The 20,886-nt window shown below is 44.1% G+C and overlaps 1 protein-coding gene across 8 annotated transcripts in view; it reads left to right on the forward strand.

Annotated features, from left to right (window-relative positions):
* Window positions 1-20,886, forward strand: part of LOC118367601 (ras/Rap GTPase-activating protein SynGAP) — a 114,211-nt gene that overhangs the window by 50,465 nt on the left and 42,860 nt on the right. For 7 of the 8 annotated variants that reach the window (XM_052494274.1, XM_052494270.1, XM_052494275.1 and 4 more), the window contains exons 4-5: window positions 18,509-18,603; window positions 20,068-20,189. In XM_052494274.1, coding sequence (XP_052350234.1) covers window positions 18,509-18,603; window positions 20,068-20,189 — 217 coding nt within the window. Of the gene's footprint in view, window positions 1-7,013; window positions 8,591-18,508; window positions 18,604-20,067; window positions 20,190-20,886 lie in introns of those variants that run through there. The other variant, XM_052494278.1, reaches the window with a different exon arrangement.

Below are 20,886 nucleotides of genomic sequence, written 5' to 3' on the forward strand. Positions count from 1 at the left end.
AATCGCCACTGAGCTTGGTTATTTGATAGCACTGGTAATAGGTCAGTTGCTGTCGCCTAATACTTGCCAGGCACATTCAAGCATAAATTGAAGTAACTATTTCACTGGACTGATGGTCAGTCTCAGCGGAGGGGGAGAGTGCAAGTCAAAGTGGAGAAGTGTATTTCATGATTTCTGAAAGTGTTGAATAAAAACAGCGTTGCCGTGCTGAATAATAAATAAATAAAAAAATAAACACTCATAACAAACGCACCCCTTGCTGTATTCTTTGATAATCTCTCTCAAGGCTTCTGAAATCTTACAGTAGCCTACTCTACAGTCAGCATCAATTTAAATTGTGGGCTCGCCGAAGCTGCTGTAGACACAGTGATCTAAGCCAGGGGTTCTCAAAAATAATATACAATGTAATATTATGAATCTACAATGTATATTCTTAACCCTGGGCAACATGGGCCTGGTCGGTTTACAGGGATATTGGTATCTACAAAAAGCCTATTCTCCACCAATTGTATTCTCCCCCACAATAAAAAAAACAACAACATAAATGTACTGTAATTTAAGCTTTAAAACTGCACCATGTTCTCTCTGCCTCATGAAAAAATGTGTAGAATTGTAGGATATTAGCTTTAAAGCTGCAATAACAACAAAAATCTCTGCCACGTGACAAAATGTGTAGAATTGCAGGAAATTAGCTTGAAAACTGCAAGATGTTCTGTCCGATGGCAAGAGGCAGGCCTTTAAAACGTTGCTTCCCCGGACCGGAGACTTGGTTCGTCCAGCCATGCACTGCCGAAGTCATAGTAAAGCTTAATGGTATGTTATTCTTATCTCACTGGAGTTGTGTTCTGATTATGAAGGGTTCCCTGACCAATTTGATTTCACAAAAGGTGTCCCCGGCCCCCAAAAGAAAACCCCTGATCTAAGCTATCCAATTGACCAGCGGAATGCCTACAGGTGCACCTGATTTAGCCCTCTTAGCCCTCTGCGTAGGCAGAGTTTGTATCTTCAGACAAATAAAAGGGTTAAAAATGGGAACACTTTGCTTACCCGGCATGCAGGGCAGATGAATCAAGTGCACCTATCGCATTATTGGCGAATAGGTTACTACAAATATATATATATATATATTTTTAAATAGCCAGCCTGATTGTACCTTTCGTACCTTTCATTTAAGCTGCTGTACCAAAATAGTAGTTACCTCTGCAGAAATGTCATAATGGGCACTGGGCGGCTGTATCACTGCCATTTGACCAAATGAGACCGATCAGGGCAGGCAGGCAGTTGCGGCCTTCTTCATTATCCCATATCATCGTTCTGAAAACGACTGTTGAGTTCCATAAGTTGTCTGTCCAATATCTCGTTCCATTATGCCTGTAAATCCAAGTTGCTCCTAACAGGGGCTGCTGCATTCCCCACTGTAGATGTAACATACGAGTCGCCAATCCTTGCTGGCAGTTTTCTGTTTTGGGAAGTGGAAGCTAACATCCCAGTTGGGGATTCATCTGTAAGCTTAAGGATTTTATTGAAATCACCACCCAGGCCCACCCGTGCCTACGCCCCTGACACACACACACACACGCACACACACACACACACACACACACACACACACACACACACACACACACACACACACACACACACACACACACACACACACACACACACACACACACACACACACACACACAACATCAACACCTTCTCCTGACATGAAATGTGTTCCAGAGCTTTAGTAGAGCAGCATATTCTTATGGAAAATAAATGCCATCATTCAGTTGTTACAACACAGCAACCCCCGCAACTCAGACTAGTTTGTTCCGACCAACCCCCCGCGACTCAGACCAGTATGTTCCTACACCCCGCGACTCAGTCTAGTATGTTCCTACACACCCCCATGACTCAGACCAGTATGTTTCTACACCCCCCCGCGGCTCAGACTAGAAAGTTCCTACACCCCCCGCGACTCAGACCAGTGTGTTCCGACACCCCCCGCGACTCAGACTAGAAAGTTCCTACACCCCCCCGCGACTCAGACCAGTATGTTCCGACACCCCCGCGACTCAGACCAGTATGTTCCGACACCCCCGTGACTCAGACCAGTATGTTCCGACAACCCCCTGCGACTCAGACCAGTATGTTCCGACACCCCCGCAACTCAGACCAGTATGTTCCTACATCCCCCCGCGACTCAGTCTAGTATGTTCCCGACACCCCCGCGACTCAGTCTAGTATGTTCCTACACCCCACCGCAACTCAGACAAGTATGTTCAGACACGCCCCCGCGACTCAGTCTAGTATGTTTCTACACCCCACCGCAACTCAGACAAGTATGTTCAGACACCCCCGCGACTCAGTCTAGTATGTTTCTACACCCCACCGCAACTCAGACAAGTATGTTCAGACACGCCCCCGCGACTCAGTCTATTATGTTCCGACACCCCCCCACGACTCAGACCAGTATGTTTCTACACCCCCCCGCGACTCAGACCAGTATGTCCCGACACCCCCCCGCGACTCAGACCAGTATGTTCCTACACCCCCCGCGACTCAGACCAGTATGTTCCGACACCCCCCCGCGACTCAGACCAGTATGTTCCGACACCCCCCGCGACACAGAACAGCATGTTCCTACACCGCCCCTGCGACTCAGACCAGTATGTTCCGACACCCCCCGCGACTCAGACCAGTATGTTCCTACACCCCCCGCGACTCAGACCAGTATGTCCCGACACCCCCCCGCGACTCAGACCAGTATGTTCCTACACCCCCCCCGCGACTCAGACCAGTATGTTCCGACACCCCCGCGACTCAGACCAGTATGTTCCGACACCCCCCGCGACACAGAACAGCATGTTCCTACACCGCCCCTGCGACTCAGACCAGTATGTTCCGACACCCCCGCGACTCAGACCAGTATGTTCCTACACCCCCCCGCGACACAGTCTAGTATGTTCCGACACCCCCCGCGACTCAGTCTAGTATGTTCTGACACCCCCGTGACTCAGACCAGTATGTTCCAACACCCCCCCGCGACACAGAACAGCATGTTCCTACACCCCTCCCCGCGACTCAGACCAGTATGTTCCTACACCCCCCGCGACTCAGTCTGGTATGTTCCGACACCCCCGCAACTCAGACCAGTATGTTCCGACACCCCCGCGACACAGACCAGTATGTTCCTACACCCCTCCCCGCGACTCAGACCAATATGTTCCGACACCCCCCGCGACTCAGACCAGTATGTTCCGACACCCCCCCGCGACTCAGACCAGTATGTTCCTACACCGCCCCTGCGACTCAGACCAGTATGTTCCGACACCCCCGCGACTCAGACCAGTATGTTCCTACACCCCCCCGCGACACAGTCTAGTATGTTCCGACACCCCCCGCGACTCAGTCTAGTATGTTCCGACACCCCCCCGTGACTCAGACCAGTATGTTCCAACACCCCCCCGCGACACAGAACAGCATGTTCCTACACCCCTCCCCGCGACTCAGACCAGTATGTTCCTACACCCCCCGCGACTCAGTCTGGTATGTTCCTACACCGCCCCTGCGACTCAGACCAGTATGTTCCGACACCCCCCCGCGACACAGACCAGTATGTTCCTACACCCCCCCCCGCGACTCAGACCAGTATGTTCCTACACCCCCCCGCGACTCAGTCTGGTATGTTCCGACACCCCCCCGCAACTCAGACCAGTATGTTCCTACACCCCCCCGCGACTGAGACGAGTACTGTATGTACCGGCAACCCCAACAGCCAACGCTAAACCAATCCAAAGGACCATATCTCTAACACAAGATGTCAATAATCTCTCTCCCGTATGGCTTTCATAGACCATGACTCTCTCCTTTTGCATATAAATGTATGCTTTTGCTCTTTGTGTATCTCAAATAGGTACATGCCAGTTGCTACAAATTAGTTTGTCATTCGTCAATAGCCAAGAATCAGCACTTGTTACTGCTGTACTGTACATAGTTAAATAGAGGGAGTTGAATTAGGAGTTGAAGAAAGCGACCAAGCAAAAGTAAAACAACCTTGGTCCTCACGTCATATACAAGAGCATTAATGCCAGTACATCCGCTTACACAAGAGGCAAAAATAGCTATTGACTGGAGAGTGTTGCTGAGAAATATAAGGACAGTGCGGTGTGGTCTTCTTGAAATCATAACTCTATGCAGCTATGAAATAGATTTTTGAAATTCTAACACTATAATAGATATTATATGTTGTTATGATAGCCAACTTTCCTTAATGCAGTACAAATTGTATTAGAGCTTGCTCTAGCCCCTCTCTCTCTCTCTGTCTACGGTATGTCTCTGTCTCTATCTCTCCATCTCTTTGGTTATTTTTCCCTCTCCCCCTCTCGCTCTCTGTCTGTCTCTCCCTCTGTCTGTCTCTCCATCTCTCTGTTTCTCTCTCTCCCCTCCCTCTCTCTCTCTCTCTGTCTGTCTGTCTGTCTGTCTGTCTGTCTGTCTGTCTGTCTGTCTGTCTGTCTGTCTGTCTGTCTGTCTGTCTGTCTGTCTGTCTGTCTGTCTGTCTGTCTCTCTCTCTCTGTCTGTCTCTCTCTCTCTCCATCTCTCTGTTTATCTCCCCCCTCTCTCTGCCTGTCTCTAACACCTTTATCTCAATGCCCCTATAGGTATGTATTGTATATCTATTATATCTCTCTCGGCTCTCTGGCTCTGTTCTCACACGTAGAGTGTCGTTACCAGGCTCTCCAGCTGCACTAGCCAGGATCTTAATTGAATATTTGCACACAGCCGTGTGCTGCAGCTCCAGAGGCACGTGGTTTTCCAGGGACAGAATACCGGTGTTGTCAGGCCAACACTCCCACTCTGACTGCCTGTCACCTAAAGGCTCCACCGCGCTCTGTGAAGCTAGAAAGGAGCTCATATACTTGGTCTATCAGTAAGTTATAGAGTAAGAATGGATGGGAGATGGGGAGATACAGTATTCACAACATATGGTGAGTGAATGGGATGTGGTAAATGAGTCAAGGCGATGTATGTGTTATGGGTGGCCGTAGGGTATGTACAGAAGGTGTGCGAACATCCATGCAAATATCTTCACATGCAAGAGAATGCGTGGGCTTCTGTTGTATATACTGCACTGTAATTGTGTGTGTGTTTATATGCCTGCTTGCACTGTGCATGTGCGTGTGCGTGTGCGTGTGTGTGTGTGTGTGTGTGTGTGTGTGTGTGTGTGTGTGTGTGTGTGTGTGCTAGCGCGCGTGTACTGTACTGTAAACTGAGTCTGTGGCTCCAATGCGTTCCCAGTTTCCCAAGTTCCTGTGCCCACCACTGCCAACATCCCAGTTTACTCTCCAGCCTTGGCACTCCATCTAGCCAGGTGGCACTGTGCACGCTTCAAGTGTGTCCTTGTTTCATATCATTCCTCTTCCCCTATCCTATCTGATGGAGAGAGACGGGGAGAGAACTATGGGAACGGGTTGGACATTTGTATTGTATTTGGGTTAAGCAAGGGATGTGAAAAAAGTAAATGACAGTGGTGAGAGAGAGGGAAAGATTACTACAATAGTACATCCGCCTTAGGTTCACATCACTAATGGTAACCATGGAAATAATTATAGAGCAGACACACAGACGGTTAGAGAGAATGCAAAAGAGAGAGAGTAAGAGAGAGGCAGAGAGGGGGGTGAAGGAGAGAAAATCTGTGTGTGTGTGTGTGGGAGGGGGTGTAGTAAATTGTTTTCTGCAAAACTTAAATGAACCAATCATTGTAATTCTAATGGCTCAGTGACTACTATCTGTAATGCGATGGGTTAAAAAGTTGGCCCAAGCTTACAGTTGTCATGGAAACATATCTAAGTCACCTTTTACCCCTTTGGAAATACTGATTACTTTAAATATACTATTAAGTGCCATCACTGGTGATGTCTTAAGTGACTGAAATAAAAAAAAATGGCTGGCTTTTTAGCTGTTGGTGATAAAAGAGTACCGCAAATTGTGCTTTGATGTAGGTCTACGTGAAGATAGGTATAGAGTGTCACCATTACTGATGTGTTTGGGTACTTCTCATTGTCTTTCTTTCCATGAGACATCCAGTTATGTGCATTGAAACCATTACACCTACCCCAGATTTGTCTTGTGTCTGTCTCTGTGTGTGTTTTTCTGTATGCATGAGCAGGTTGCAGCTTTCAGTGTCATAGTCATATTGTTACGCCTCCCACACACTTGCCCCTAGCTCTGAACCTCTCATTCTCCCAGATGTGTGTGTGAGAGGGGGCAGGAAGAGAGTGAGAAAAAGAGAGAGAGAGAGAGAGAGAGAGAGAGAGAGAGAGAGAGAGAGAGAGAGAGAGAGAGAGAGAGAGAGAGAGAGAGAGAGAGAGAGAGATAGAGAGAATTCTGGGCACCTCATACTAGTTAAAATCACTCCATTACTCGACTCCCACACCCTTTCAAAACATTGCTGTCCTATCCCTTTAACAAAACTGAGATAGAGCAAGAGAGAGGGAGATGTGAAGGCAAGGCAAGGCATAAGTGCTGCTCCAACCATATACACCTGTGTGAAACAATCTCGTTCAACATAGATTGGATAGGACTTCCATCGAAGGAGAGGCGGATTACTTGAGGATGTACTATAATTTCTAGCAACTGGATAAGGGATGCTAATGTGGAAATATTCACCCGGTTATTCCATGCTGTAGGACACTGTTCACTTTCGTTGAAGTGTTGCAGTTTCGCTGTTATTTTTTTAATGACGTTTGCGTTTTGATGGTCACCAATGATTCGTCCTTCCTGTACATGCAAGAGTAGCCTGACCAGGCGCTGGCTCAGCATCTGCCCTGCTGCTAGTTCAATATTCTCCGCCGATTTTTGGGAACTAAGAAAGCATCGGTCAATCAACGGAAAGATTACTTCGAATATCTTTCCCCCTGCATAAGATTAGGACTTGTCGGAGCGCATCCGAACGCGCACTAGCCTATATCCAATAATTGGCACACAGGATAGGCGGATTTCGTCCCCCCCCCCCCCCACACACACACACACACACACACACACACACACACACACACACACATACATACACAGCTGCAGATATCATGGGTTGATATGCTTATTGTAAAAAAACAAAAACTACAAAACATTGAATTAACGAAAAAGTGTATTATTAATATTTATTTTAATCATTATTTTATTTTTCCAACATCGAAATTGAGGTCTTGTAGAAAATATATCATCCACGCCTGGACGACATCATTTTGGGGATAGAAGGCATACAACCCTTAAAAACCATTGCTCAATTACAACCAAAACATGAGAGAAATTCGCCTCAGTAGATATTCTGTAGGTTACCGAGGAAACGGCCGCGGGATTGGGGGCGAGGGCAACTGTGCGAGGGGACAGGGAGAGGCCGGGGAAGAGGAGCTCTCAGCGCGACTGCCCACCGCGGAACAGCCGCTGCCGGTGCTGGAGAGCTTGGCTGGGGGGAGGTGGTGGAAGAATGAACCATACATCCGTGAGGAATTATAACAGTCGCTGATTTTGGAGACATAGTCTATTTCTAATTCTTCATATTTTTTTCCGTATGGATATACTACTGTAAGAGACGTCTACAAATCCAATCAAGTATAACCTAGGATAGCTCATATTTTGGTGTTTACTTATGTGTGGGGAAGAGAATCATCCTTATTCTCTGCGAGCTTACATGTGGCACTTTAAGGTCATGATAAATATATTTATGAGCACTTTTCAAAAGTATACAGCTTGAAGTTTAGACACGGCACCTTATGAGGAGACTACTGCCTCACTTCCTTGACCAAAACACAAATGCCACGAGTAAGGCTATTCATTTTCCCCCTCCTAAATTGCACTTGTAAAATATTTATATCACTGAGTTAGAATAGATTTTTTTCATGGGTGAAACGTTAAGTTGATCTAGAGATTCTTATTTCAAGATGCCTGGATAGTAAAGTCTGGCAATTCTGTCATTTATATGTGTATTTATGTGTCGAATATTTCAAGTGTGGACGAAGTTGTTGATAGTTATTTGGCTGTTTTAGTTATTTGGCTGTATATTCGTTTTTGATTAGAATATATTCTACCGTCTTTGCTTGCTGGTGTTATTTAAATCGGATTCTTTGCTTGAGAATTGACCTCAAGCACTGCCTGAGCAATATATCTGTATGGCCAACTCATAGTCTCAGACCTGCAGATGCTGAACTCAATGGGTGAGGCACTCACCTGCTTGACAGCAACCCAGACGAATGCACTTAGGCTATCAGGCAAATGCCATGACACACATTCACAATCACGTCCAGTGTCAGCAGATACTCACTGACACCAATGTATTTCATTATTTATAGACACTAATGTCAAGGCATAGTGGAGGAGCATTGATTTACAGCAAGTTTGGGCCCAAAGAAATGTGACAACGACAACAACATCAAACAGACACTAAAACCCGTGGAAAACTATGGTAACTCAAGACAAAGTTGGATATCTCAAATTTGCTTCGAATTGCCTCCATTTTTTTATTGTGAGCTGAATAGACTTTGGACATCTGAAGATACTTTAGAGGTCTGGGATCAAAGCACATCAAAGCACGGATCTTTCTTAGGTAGGAACCAACGCCGTCTTCTGTCTTAAGTAGGAGTCAAAGTCATCATCCGATGATTCCTGTCCCATCTTGGTCATGACCAAGTATGTTGCATTCACCAGATTCTATTCCGGTTCTGTACAGTAGGAACAGGCTATTGGATTGAGTTGGCATCTCGTTTTGTTGTGTCATGCACACATGAAAGCATGTTGTCATGATCCACTGTATTACAGTCTGCCTTTGTACTTTCCCAAATAGTAAGAAGATTTTAACATCTTGCACCAATATAAGATGAAACACTTGAGTTGTGCAAGTTTCAGGTGATAGTTCCACCTAAACTCAAATCAAACCACTTTGAGGTCTGGAAACATCTAGCAAACGTATATTTTAGGGTGAACGATAACTTTAAATCTTACAAGGCTACCTCCCTCTTTATTATTGGCCCTGATTGGTTAGACTAGGCCAAGAGTAGAACATGCTCATTCTGGATATCTAGTTGAAAAATAGGAATATTTTATTGCCATGACAACGTATCCTTTCTGACATGCATCAAATTACACTAAGTAAGCTGCTGCTGCCTGCTAAGTGGCAAGCCTAAAAGCTAGACGTTGTTTGTTTATCTGTTAAATCATTAATCAATTAAAACTCAGAAATTACTCCTAAGTGCACATACCATAGAAATAAAGCATTAGAATGGGTAATGCCAAGTCAGTTTGACAGTATAGCTTATTGGTACACTCAGTATGAGGATATCGGAGAGAATGAGGATATCGGTTCTATAGATTCTATGTCTATGGCTCAGACATCCTCTAAGGCATGGTCATACATGTAGAGACGTGACCTAAATGTGTTGAAATATGTCAAGAAAGATCATCATAGAACTGCAATGGAGTATAGTGTATGTTGCACACAGGAGAGACTATCCTACTATCCTAGTTACAGTTCTCTCAAAGCTCTCAGGTCTGCAGACCAGAATTCTCTCAAAACAATGGAATCCATTCAAAAGGCCCACAGCATTTTCACCTTATAGACACCTCTCTCCCTCTATTCACTCTCTCCTCTCTCTCTCTCTCTCTCATTCTCTCTCTCTCTCTCTCTCTCTCTCCTCTCTCTCTCTCTCTCTCTCTCTCTCTCTCTCTCTCTCTCTCTCTCTCTCTCTCTCTCTCTCTCTCTCTCTCTCTCTCTGTCTCTCTCTCTCTCACTCTCTCTCTCCACTCACTCACTCACTCTGTCACCATTCATCTCACTCACTCACTCACTCACTCACTCACTCACTCACTCACTCACTCACTCACTCACTCACTCACTCACTCACTCACTCACTCACTCACCATACTCTCTCTCTGAGGGACTAAGCTGGAAGCTGTTGCCACCCACACGTTTCATCTTCAGCTTTCGGCTTGACATCAGATTTACATTCAGAAGGAAAAGAGTGCACCATTTCACACACACACAAGCTGTTCACACATGCATGTGCATGACAGTGCAAACTGTACCGTATGAAGGGAGGGTTAGAGGCCCATGCGCACGTGCGTCATTGGCATCAGGTATGCTGTAGGCGGTGTATACAAGCTCATGCACAATTGCACATGAACGCACACATCATGTGCATCCTATTGTATCCGTGAACGCATTCTCAATATAAATGGTTCTATGGGTTCAAATCAGATGCAGTAACAGAAGACTGAGGACACTATTGCTTTCTCCTCAATACGTTCATCTAACCCTCCCTTCATTATGTAATGCCTAGTACTATTTCATATACCACTATACTATTTAAGTCAGTCTAAGGCAATAGGTTTTTTCCTGCTTTGCATTTGCCTGTCATTTCAGTAATGATAGTACTAGACACCGTATACCCCAGATATCATGAACAAAAACCAAATTATATCAGCATGACTATAGATTTTCATTTCCCCCACATTTGGAGCATGTTTTCTCCCTCTGTTGCTTAAGCGTTTGGAGGTGAGTGTGTAGGATGTAGTTTATAGGGTCCTATGTGTCTTTTCTGTTCGCTGGCTTTGTTATGTGTCTGTAACTCACATGCAAGGTACTTGGAAAATGTTGCCATGGAAACTAAATAAAGAGCCCGGGTTTGGATCAAAAGGGACTGGGTGAGAAATTGAATGAAATGGACCTATTGAGTCCCTTTTACGGATGGCTTTTTAACGCATTAGCATAAATACATATTTAATGTGGTCTATTATTCCTGAACACCATTAAGGGGTTCGTATAGGACACAAATAATACTGGTGCTACTGCAAAACATCACACAATTCACGCCGCTCATTTGCCTCCACTTAAGGTAGAAGTTGCTCTAACAACAGATCTAGGATCAGATTACTAATCTCTTCATCATAACCTTGACCTTGTTGGGATGAAAAAAAGATCTGACCCTGTATCAGTGTTTAGAAGCAACTTCAACCCACTCATCTTGTCTCCACACTCTGAGCATGAAGCGCATGAAGTGTTATAGTAACACATGGACATGACTAAACAAGTGAGGATATGTGGTTACGTTTGACATGTGTAAAAGAAATAGAGCCGTACACTCATAAGTTCCAACGTCAAGGTATGTTTGGGAATAAAGGTACGTGGTTGATCTTATGAGTGTGTGGGCTCCATTTCTTTTATACTGCCACTGCACCCCACTAAAGGATGGGTCAGTTCCTTACCTTAACTCTTACCTTAACCATTTCAAATGTCATCTTCAATGGTGTAGGGATGTCCCAAGGATCCCGGGTAGCAGAAACCCTAAAAGATGTACGTTTGATCACACTTGACTACATTTGACATGTGTCTGACTCCCCCATCATAATACGTACATGATGCACTTAGGATTTCAATAGCATGATTCCCTTCTCCCCTCCTACTTCATAACATCGGATTTCAGTTCATACAAACATGACATACTGCTGCTATGACACGTGGGAGTATACTTTCTCAATACCAAGTGACAAGCTAGCCCAGACCCCAGATGATCATGTGTACTATGAACCATACACAACAGTGTCAGGTCGCTTGTCATTTATGTCTGCTTTGTGTCATTTCTAGAGCAGAAACCTGTAGCAGGAGGAAATGTTTGTGTTAATTGAAAGTGCCTGGTTCAAAAGGGATAGTCAAAAAAGACTATCTCAGTGTAGAACAGAAAATTGTCCATAGTATGTTGTCTCTGGTCAGTTATATATTGTCTGTTACGCACAAGCATACCATCTAGAATGAAGTATGCTAAAGCATTGGGCAAGTAGTATGCTTCTACACCTGCATTGCTTGCTGTTTGGGGTTTTAGGCTGGGTTTCTGTACAGCACTTTGTGACATCGGCTGATGTAAGAAGGGCTTTATAAATAAATGTATATTGAAATTGGATTGATATGCTAAGTAGTATGCTAGCATGGTCATTGGAACGTAGCCCTGCAGTACATTAGTGGAGGTTAGTATGCACTACACTACCTTTCCTTTCTTGTACGTTTGCATATCACTAAGGAATTGGAACAAAGACTGTTGGCATTTGTAAAGCTTTGAAATATCCACATTTGGAGGTCAAACCGCAATGACTCAAAATCACAACACCGTAATACTGTTTCTTTGTAGATAAAGCAATTAACACTTTATGTTTAAATGGGGCAGAAATCCTTGCTCAGCGATTGCAAAATTTGCCATAATGAGAAAAAAAGTGGCGTAATAAATAGAATGTTGACTTTATATTACTAAAATAATGTAGTGAAATGGATCATCAAGCCTAGTAATATTATCATCATGTTTTCTTATACACAAAGCTCTTATGAATAACTGCGGCCTATCAGGTATAATTAAGGTTTTTGTTCATAATCATTACCAAACATGTGCATTCTTTTCTTAATTTACTGAGCCAAATGACACTCCGACCATGCCAAAATATTGTTGTGTTGCCTAGCAAGCGTTATGCGAGGGGAATCTCAAGGGTTCGTTCTGTTAGTACGGAAGCATCGGAACCTTTACTGCATAAGCACTTCCACAATGTCAGGTTTGGCTTCACGCTGTGATTTGAGAGCTTTGAGTGGAGGCCGATGGTGGTGAACAGCAGATACGGAATGGTCTTGCTAAACTATTTCCTGTTTCCGTAAACTCACTGTCACGCTGCAAGGCTCTGTGCACTTTCAGATCGAACAAAAGGCTTCATTTGCCAATCATATCAGAACACAAAACCCAAAGAATTCAAGAGGGGTAACCCATGACAACCAGCGGTGACACTTTATTTGGATAGTCCATCTGTAGATGCTCTACAGACTATCAGCAACATTTCAACTAACTAACTATCTGCTAACCATAACCCTAGCCCTAACCTTAACCATTACATAACCCTTATTCTAAACCTAACCCCAACTGTGACCTTAGTAAGCAGTTGCTTATCAACAGATAGTTTGTTGATCTGTAGAGCATCTACAGATGGGTTATCTGGATGATCCAAACCCAGTGTGACTCAACAAGCCTTTACAGTCAGTTATACACACAAAAAACATTCATCAGAATAATATTTGCTGTCTTTTTGAATAATCTCTTTCACATAGTAGACTAAACGTTGGAAAGTGTAAAGAAAACAACAAATCAAAGGTTTTGCCTAATGAAATCCTCCATCACACCAATATTTTCAGGTAATCATATGAATCTAAATTGGCAACAAAGGACAAAGTTTTCACCCTCAGGGAGAGAGCACGATGCCAAGTTGCTGACTGGCTCCAGCTTATCTAAATGTATAGCTAGCTAAAGCCACAGAGTGGTCACACCTTAGGACTGTTAGGAGGGATGCCAGCTGAATTTTCACTTTGCTACTCAGACATAGCTACAGTCTACTTGCTCATGGAAAACTAATTTGTTTTGGGAACAGTACTTCCAGGGGGAACTGATGCACCTCTTAGTTTAAATTGCAGTTTGACTGGGGCTGTATTTGGAGTGCACACATAATGACTATTGTCCTGATATTTTCCTAATTATGTGAACTGACCAGGAAAAGGTCACATAGTCAGGAGAAACTCTGGCTCCTAATAGTGATGTTTGTCTCTGTCACAACAGATCATGACACCAGGGTGACTAGTTCCTGTAGTTTTCATAGTCAGGTTATGCTGTTAGAAAAACTCAGGTCCCTTAGTACGATAACTACCTCAATACAGATGTAGGATCTTAATTTGATCCGATTTGCTACAGCAGGAAAACAATCCTGGAGCAAGAGGAAATATTAATTATTATGTGGATTATAACGAATGGACATTTTTTGTAGAGGTTTTTACATTTTTCATGAGGGCAAATCAAGTCAGACATGTTTAAGTGGAAATTACAAACTTAAGAAGCCTTTTTAAAGCTGAAATACACTACAAGTAAAAATTCTCAGCATAAAAAGAGTGATCAAATAAAGATCCTGTGTGCCACCCATATTTCCTTTACAAAGGACAATGATGGACTAGCAGTTGGTTCATTGGTCTTGTGATTTTCCGCTGTGTATAATGGACATACATCCTTTTGGATTTCATAACCCTCTGTGATTCGTTGACTTGGTTATCATCACAATGAGGATCCTTCCCTAAGGCGCTCGCTCAGCTCAGTACGTGGGCAGTGGAAAGTAGCATGACAGCAGAGTCATGAGAAAAGATTGCCATTTTGAGAAGTAGAGGGAATGTAGAGACTAGATAAAGAGAAGGAATGCAGATGAATGAAAGGAGGATGAAGGAGAAGGATGGAGGAGACAAGATACATGACTAAGTAAAGGGAAAGACGGGATCATGTGAAAACGTGAAGAGTGAGGAGAGAAAAAAGAGAGAGCGATGAGAGGCTGGAGAGAGGAGAGGATAAATACACTTTTGAATTATGTAAAATAGCTGCGTGGGAGAGAGGAGGAGTGTGTGTAGTGTGTATGCCTGAGTGTGTGTGTAGTGTGTATGCCTGAGTGTGTGTGTCTGTGTGATAGCAGAACCAGGGAGAGCGAGAGAAGGAGAGAAAGAAAGAGAGAGGGAGAAGAGAGTGAGGGATAAAGAGAGAGACAGAGAAAAAGAGAGAGAGACAGAGAGACAGGAAACATGAAGAATATTTATAGCCTCAGAAATGACTATGTTATCATTCATCTATCTCAAAAGAGGGTAGCAGAGAAAGGGATAGGGAGGGAAAGGAAGATTGAAATGAACTGGCCTCAGATGCTTTCTCGCTTTCATTCCTGCTCCCTTCTTTCTATGATACTGCATACATTACATATTTATATATACAGTTGAATTCAGAAGTTTACATACACCTTGAACAAGTACATTTCAACTCAGTTTTTCACAATTCCTGACATTTAATCCGAATAAAAATTCCCTGTCTTAGGTCAGTTAGGATCACCACTTTATTTTAAGAATGTGAAATGTCAGAATAATAGTAGAGAGAATGATTTATTTCAGCTTTTATTTCTTCACCACATTCCCAGTGGGTCAGAAGTTTACATACACTCAATTAGTATTTGGTAGCATTGCCTTTAAATTGTTTAACTTGGATCAAACGTTTCGGGTAACCTTCCATAAGCTTCCCACAATAAGTTGTGTGAATTTTGGCCCATTCCTCCTGACAGAGCTGGTGTAACTGAGTCAGGTTTGTAGGCCTCCTTGCTCGCACACACTTTTTCAGTTCTGCCCACAAATGTTCTATGGGATTGAGGTCAGGGCTTTGTGATGGCCACTCCAATACCTTGCCTTTGTTGTCCTTAAGCCATTTTGCCACAACTTTGGAAGTACGCTTGGGGTCATTGTCCATTTGGAAGACCCATTTGCGACCAAGCTTTAACTTCTTGACTGATGTCTTGAGATGTTGCTTCAATATATCCACACAATTTTCCATCCTCATGTAGCCATTTATTTTGTGAAGTGCACCAGTCCCTCCTGCAGAAAACACCCCCACAACATGATGCTGCCACCCCCGTGCTTCACGGTTGGGATGGTGTTCTTCGGCTTGCAAGCCTGCCCATTTCCCCTCAAACATAACGATGGTCATTATGGCCAAACAGGTCTATTTTTGTTTCATCAGACCAGAGGACATTTCTCCAAAAAGTACAGTCTTTGTCCCCATGTGCAGTTGCAAACCGTAGTCTGGCTTTTTTATGGCGGTTTTGGAGCAGTGGCTTCTTCCTTGCTGAGCGGCCTTTCAGGTTGTCAATATAGGACTCATTTTACTGTGGATATAGATACTTTTGTACCTGTTTCCTCAAGCATCTTCACAAGGTCCTTTGCTGTTGTTCTGGGATTGATTTGCACTTTTTGCACCAAAGTACATTCATCTCTAGGAGACAGAATGCGTCTCCTTCCTGAGGGGTATGACAGCTGCGTGGTCCCACGGTGTTTATACTTGCGTACTATTGTTTGTACAGATGAACGAGGTACCTTCAGGCGTTTGGAAATTGCTCCCAAGGAGGAACCAGACTTGTGGAGGTCTACAATTTTTTCTCTGAGGTCTTGGCTGATTTCTTTTGATTTTCCCATGATGTCAAGCAAAGAGGCAGTGAGTTTGAAGGTAGGCCTTGAAATACATCCACAGTTTCACCTCCAATTGACAAAAATGATGTCAATTAGCCTATCAGAAGCTTCTAAAGCCATGACGTCACTTTCTGGAATTTTCCAAGCTGTTTAAAGGCACAGTCAACTTAGTGTATATAAACTTCTGACCCACTGGAATTGTGGTACAGTGAATTATAAGTGAAATAATCTGTCTGTAAACAATTGTTGTACACATTACTTGTGTCATGCACACATTAGATGTCCTAATCGACTTGCCAAAACTATAGTCTGTTAACAAGAAATTTGTGGAGTGGTTGAAAAAGGAGTTTTAATGACTCCAACCTACGTGTATGTAAACTTCTGACTTCAACTGTATATATATACATACATAAACATTCATACGTATACACATACACTACTGTTCAAAAGTTTGGGGTCACTTAGAAATGTCCTTGTTTTTGGAAGAAAAGTAAATGTTTTGTCCATTAAAATAACGTCAAATTGATCAGAAATGAATGTTGTAAATGACTATTGTAGCTGGAAACATCTGATTTTTAATGGAATATCTACACAGAGCCCCATTATCAGCAACCATCATTCCTGTGTTCCAATAGCACATTGTGTTAGCTAATCCTAGTTTATCATTTCAAAAGGCTAATTGATCATTAGAAACCCCTTTTGCAATTATGTTAGCACCGCTGAAAACTGTTGTGCTAATTAAAGAAGCAATAAAAATGGCCTTCTTTAGACTAGTTGAGTATCTGGAGCATCAGCATGTGTGGGTTTGATTACAGGCTCAAAATGGCAAGAAACAAAGACATTTCTTCTGAAACTTGTCAGTCTATTCTTGTTCTAAGAAATGAAAGCTATTCCATGCGAGAAATTGCCAAGAAACTGAAGATCTCGTACAACGCTGTATACTACTCCCTTCATGAACAGAGTAAACTGGCTCTAACCAGAATAGAAAGAGGAGTGGGAGGCCCCGGTACACAACTGAGCAAGAGGGCAAGTACATTAGAGTGGCTAGTTTGAGAAACAGACACCTCACAAGTCCTCAACTGGCAGCTTCATTAAATAGTACCAGCAACCCACCAGTCTCTAAGTCAACATTGAAGATGTGACTCCGGGAACAGAGTTCCTCTGTCCAGTGTCTGTGTTCTTTTGCCCGTCTTAATCATTTCATTTTATTGGCCAGTCTGAGATATGACTTTTTCTTTGCAACTCTGCCTAGAAGGCCAGCATTCCGGAGTCGTGACAATGGGCCTCTGTACACCTATGTAGATATTCCATTAAAAACCTGCCGTTTCCAGCTACAATAGTCATTTACAACATTAACCATGTCTACACTGTATTTCTGATCAATCTGATGTTATTTTAATGGACATTTCTAAGTGACCCCAAACTTTTGGACAGTAGTGTATATATGCATACATATGCACACTTTTTTTTTTTGAATATACCTTTACTATTCCCCCAAACCCTACCAACCCTCCCCCATTTGGAGTAAACTAATAAACTGCATACATTAGTTAACTTCTCCTTGCCTTTCACAGATCTTCTCCTGTGTCCAGCCACTGGTCTCCTCCCACTGGGCACACACTGGTTGAATCAATGTTGTTTCCACGTCCTTTCAACGGAATTACGTTGAGCCAACGTGGAAAAGATGTTGAATTGACACCTCTTTCTAGTGGGTCCTGCCTTCCATCATGGACAGTACAGAATGTTAGAATGGGCTTCTGTGCTCCATCTTCTCTACTGTCCGGCCACTGGTCTCCTCTGCCATCCATCATGGATAGTACAGAGTGTATTCCCTTACTGCCTAATTCACTGCATTAGGGACTGACTCACAGACGGAAGTCAATAGGCGCTGTGTTTGTTAATGCTTCCACCTGCTTCCCTCTCTTGCTCCCTGCCTCTTCCCTCCCCCACCACACTCAGTGCAGATTGTTAACATTTGCCTTGTCGAACAGCCAGGCAGAAAACCCATCCCTTTCAATTCACTCACCTCACCCCTCCTCTTTCATCTTCCTTTCCATGCAGCTCTCTATCTACATTCCTCATTCTCCTGGTAGGAGGAGAGGGGGGATGGTAGGTAGGAGGAGGAAGTAGGGGATGATGGAGATCAGGGTGAATGGGACATTATCATCTCATTGCTTCTCTCACCCTTAAACTTGTTCTCTTGCTCTCTCCCTTGCTTTTTTTGTACACTACCTACCACTCACTTCACCTTCTGTTTTTTTCCCCTTAATTGTCAGTTTCTCATATGTTTCCTCTCTACCCTGACCGTATGTCTGTACTGTGTGTATCTTCTCTCTTTTGCTCCCGTCTCCCCGCTGACCACATGCCAAGTCCACGCCCTCTCTCGCTCCCCCTCTCTCTCACCTGTCTTTTGGATTCTCTCTCTCTCTCTTCTTCTTACCTGTCTTCTTCCCCCTCTCTCTCTCTCAGAGAACGCTCGCGCCCGGCGGAAGAGCATAGCCAACGTGAAGCAGCCAAGCATGGAGATCCCTCCCACTGCCCCTCCCCAACCCTTCCGACAATCCGTGAGTACCCCTCCCTCCTCCCGCCCTCGCTCGCTCCTCCCGTCCCTCTCTCTCTCCCTCCCTTTCCACTCCCCACCACACACCTGTCGCAGGGCCAGTGGAACCCCTCCCTTCCCCCTCGCCCTCTCACCCTCTCTCTCCCCCTCCCTCCCCCATGGCCACTCCTGCCCTCAGCAACACTACAAGAAAGGGGTCGGTACTCCCCCTCTCCCTCGCTCGCTGCCCCTCTCCCCCTGCCTGTCCCTTAGTCTCCCCCTCTCCCACCCTTCTTCTAATTGGCCGGGGGACTGGAGGGTTGCCGCTTCCAGCCCAGTGACCAGACGCCATATTGCACCTCTGCCTCCGATCGAGGTACATGACTCAGATGTCTCTGTATGTGTTGAAGAAACCCCCTCTAAACGTCACGTTACGTCCTTTGCCAAATGCTATGGAGTTTTCTGTTCCCTATGCCAAATGTGATTCAGTTCTTCTGACTGTATGAGGCTTAAACGTGTCAGAAAGGCTGGCTAATCAAACCAGAATGACTTATCTAGTCCTACCAGTCGGTTACCTTGACGGTCAGCAAATTAGTCAAATCTTTAGTCACTTCTTTACAACAGACTTCAGTGACACAAAGCTCACAAAAAGTGAATGGTTTGTCTCAAATCAGACAAATTCCTCCCGGAATGTAGTGTTCAATGTTGATGTGTAATGTGCAGATTGATATCTGAGTAGATGTTAGACATGGAGAGAGGTTGAATTGAGGTGAAACAGCATTGTAAGACTGTCAAAAAAGCACTGTGAGGTTATTCAGATACAGCAGCATGTCTCTCCTTCCACTCTGAGAGAAGGCTGCATAGTAGTTGCATGGAACCTTATCCTGTATGTTGCGGAGAATGACATCATTCATTGATTTTTATTCTACTATTGAAGCCATGTTCTCCCTGTCAGCACTTCCTATAAAAGACACAGTATCAACACACAGCCTGTTCGATAAGACCTGTGTTATATACCGACTAAATCAGCTGATCAAAATCAGGGGAATATGGTTGCAGGAAGCACAGGTCAAAACTGCACTGCAATATGAAACTCCTATTTTTACTGAGGTCCAGTGTATGCTGTTGGATTGTGGGTATATTTATGGCACAACACCACCCACTGTTGGTTACCAGATGATACTACACTATTCTACCACTATTCTACTATTGCTGTATTGTGGATGTATGACTGATATAATATGTAATAAATCTTTCTGTTGCTCTCCCCCTTCAATCACCTGTCATTCACTAAATCACATGTCCTCTATTCTTCTTCCAATCCATTTTGGGTACAAAATATCCATCATCACTCACACTCACCCTATTCCCCCTCTCTACAACTCTGATCTATCTCCTTTCCTGCGTCCCCTCCCTCCCTCTCTCCATCTGTTTCACACCCTCTCATTCTTCACCTCCTCCTCCCTCTCTCCATGGCTGCCCTGTTCAGAGTTTCCTCAGTAGAAGGTTGAAGGGCTCTATCAAGAGGGCTAAGAGTCAGCCCAAACTGGACCGCACCAGCAGCTTCCGACACATGATCCTCCCCCGCTTCCGCAGTGCCGACCAGGACAGGTACGAGTCTCTGTGTGTGTCTGTTTCTGTGAGTGTGTGCGTGTGTTCCCTGCTCTCTCCGTGTGCGGAACAGGTCAGGTAGGCATGTTGGGGGAAGAATGTTGGTAGAAAGTGCATGTTGGGGGATGGAGTTTGTTCCAGTGTGGCTTAGCTGTGCTGCATTGCAATGTGTCTTTTCAAGTGTGTGTGTGTACACTCCTACCGGTGTGTCCACATGTATGTGTGACTCTTAAAGATGCTTTCTTGTGTCTATTTTGGATACCTTTGAAGGACAATATGGCAGGTACTGTGCTTTAAGTATTACTCCTAGCTATAGTGAAACCAGTAAGCCTTGACAGTAAGTGTTTGTTTCACAACCGCCCCTTTCGGTGCCGCTGCACTCCCATTTTACATACTACATTTTTTATGACGGCTTAATACATGGAGAATACCAATTCAAGATTTAATAAAAAGTCCCGACCTCTCCATGGCAACCATCAGACAGCTGTATGGCCACAGAACGGACATACCTTAGATGAACCTGTGTGGGGAATAAAATGGAATTATACCAGGCTATACGATTTAATGATGCTAATAGGGGTAGTCTTCTCTGCAGGGATACATACTGAATAAATTGAAAACAACATAAATTGAAAAGAACATATGGATTTTATGCAAATCTGTCAGCATGATAGTGCCAGTAGCTAGCTAAATAAAC

Source organism: Oncorhynchus keta, chromosome 34, assembly GCF_023373465.1.
Source record: "Oncorhynchus keta strain PuntledgeMale-10-30-2019 chromosome 34, Oket_V2, whole genome shotgun sequence".
NCBI lineage: Eukaryota > Metazoa > Chordata > Actinopteri > Salmoniformes > Salmonidae > Oncorhynchus > Oncorhynchus keta.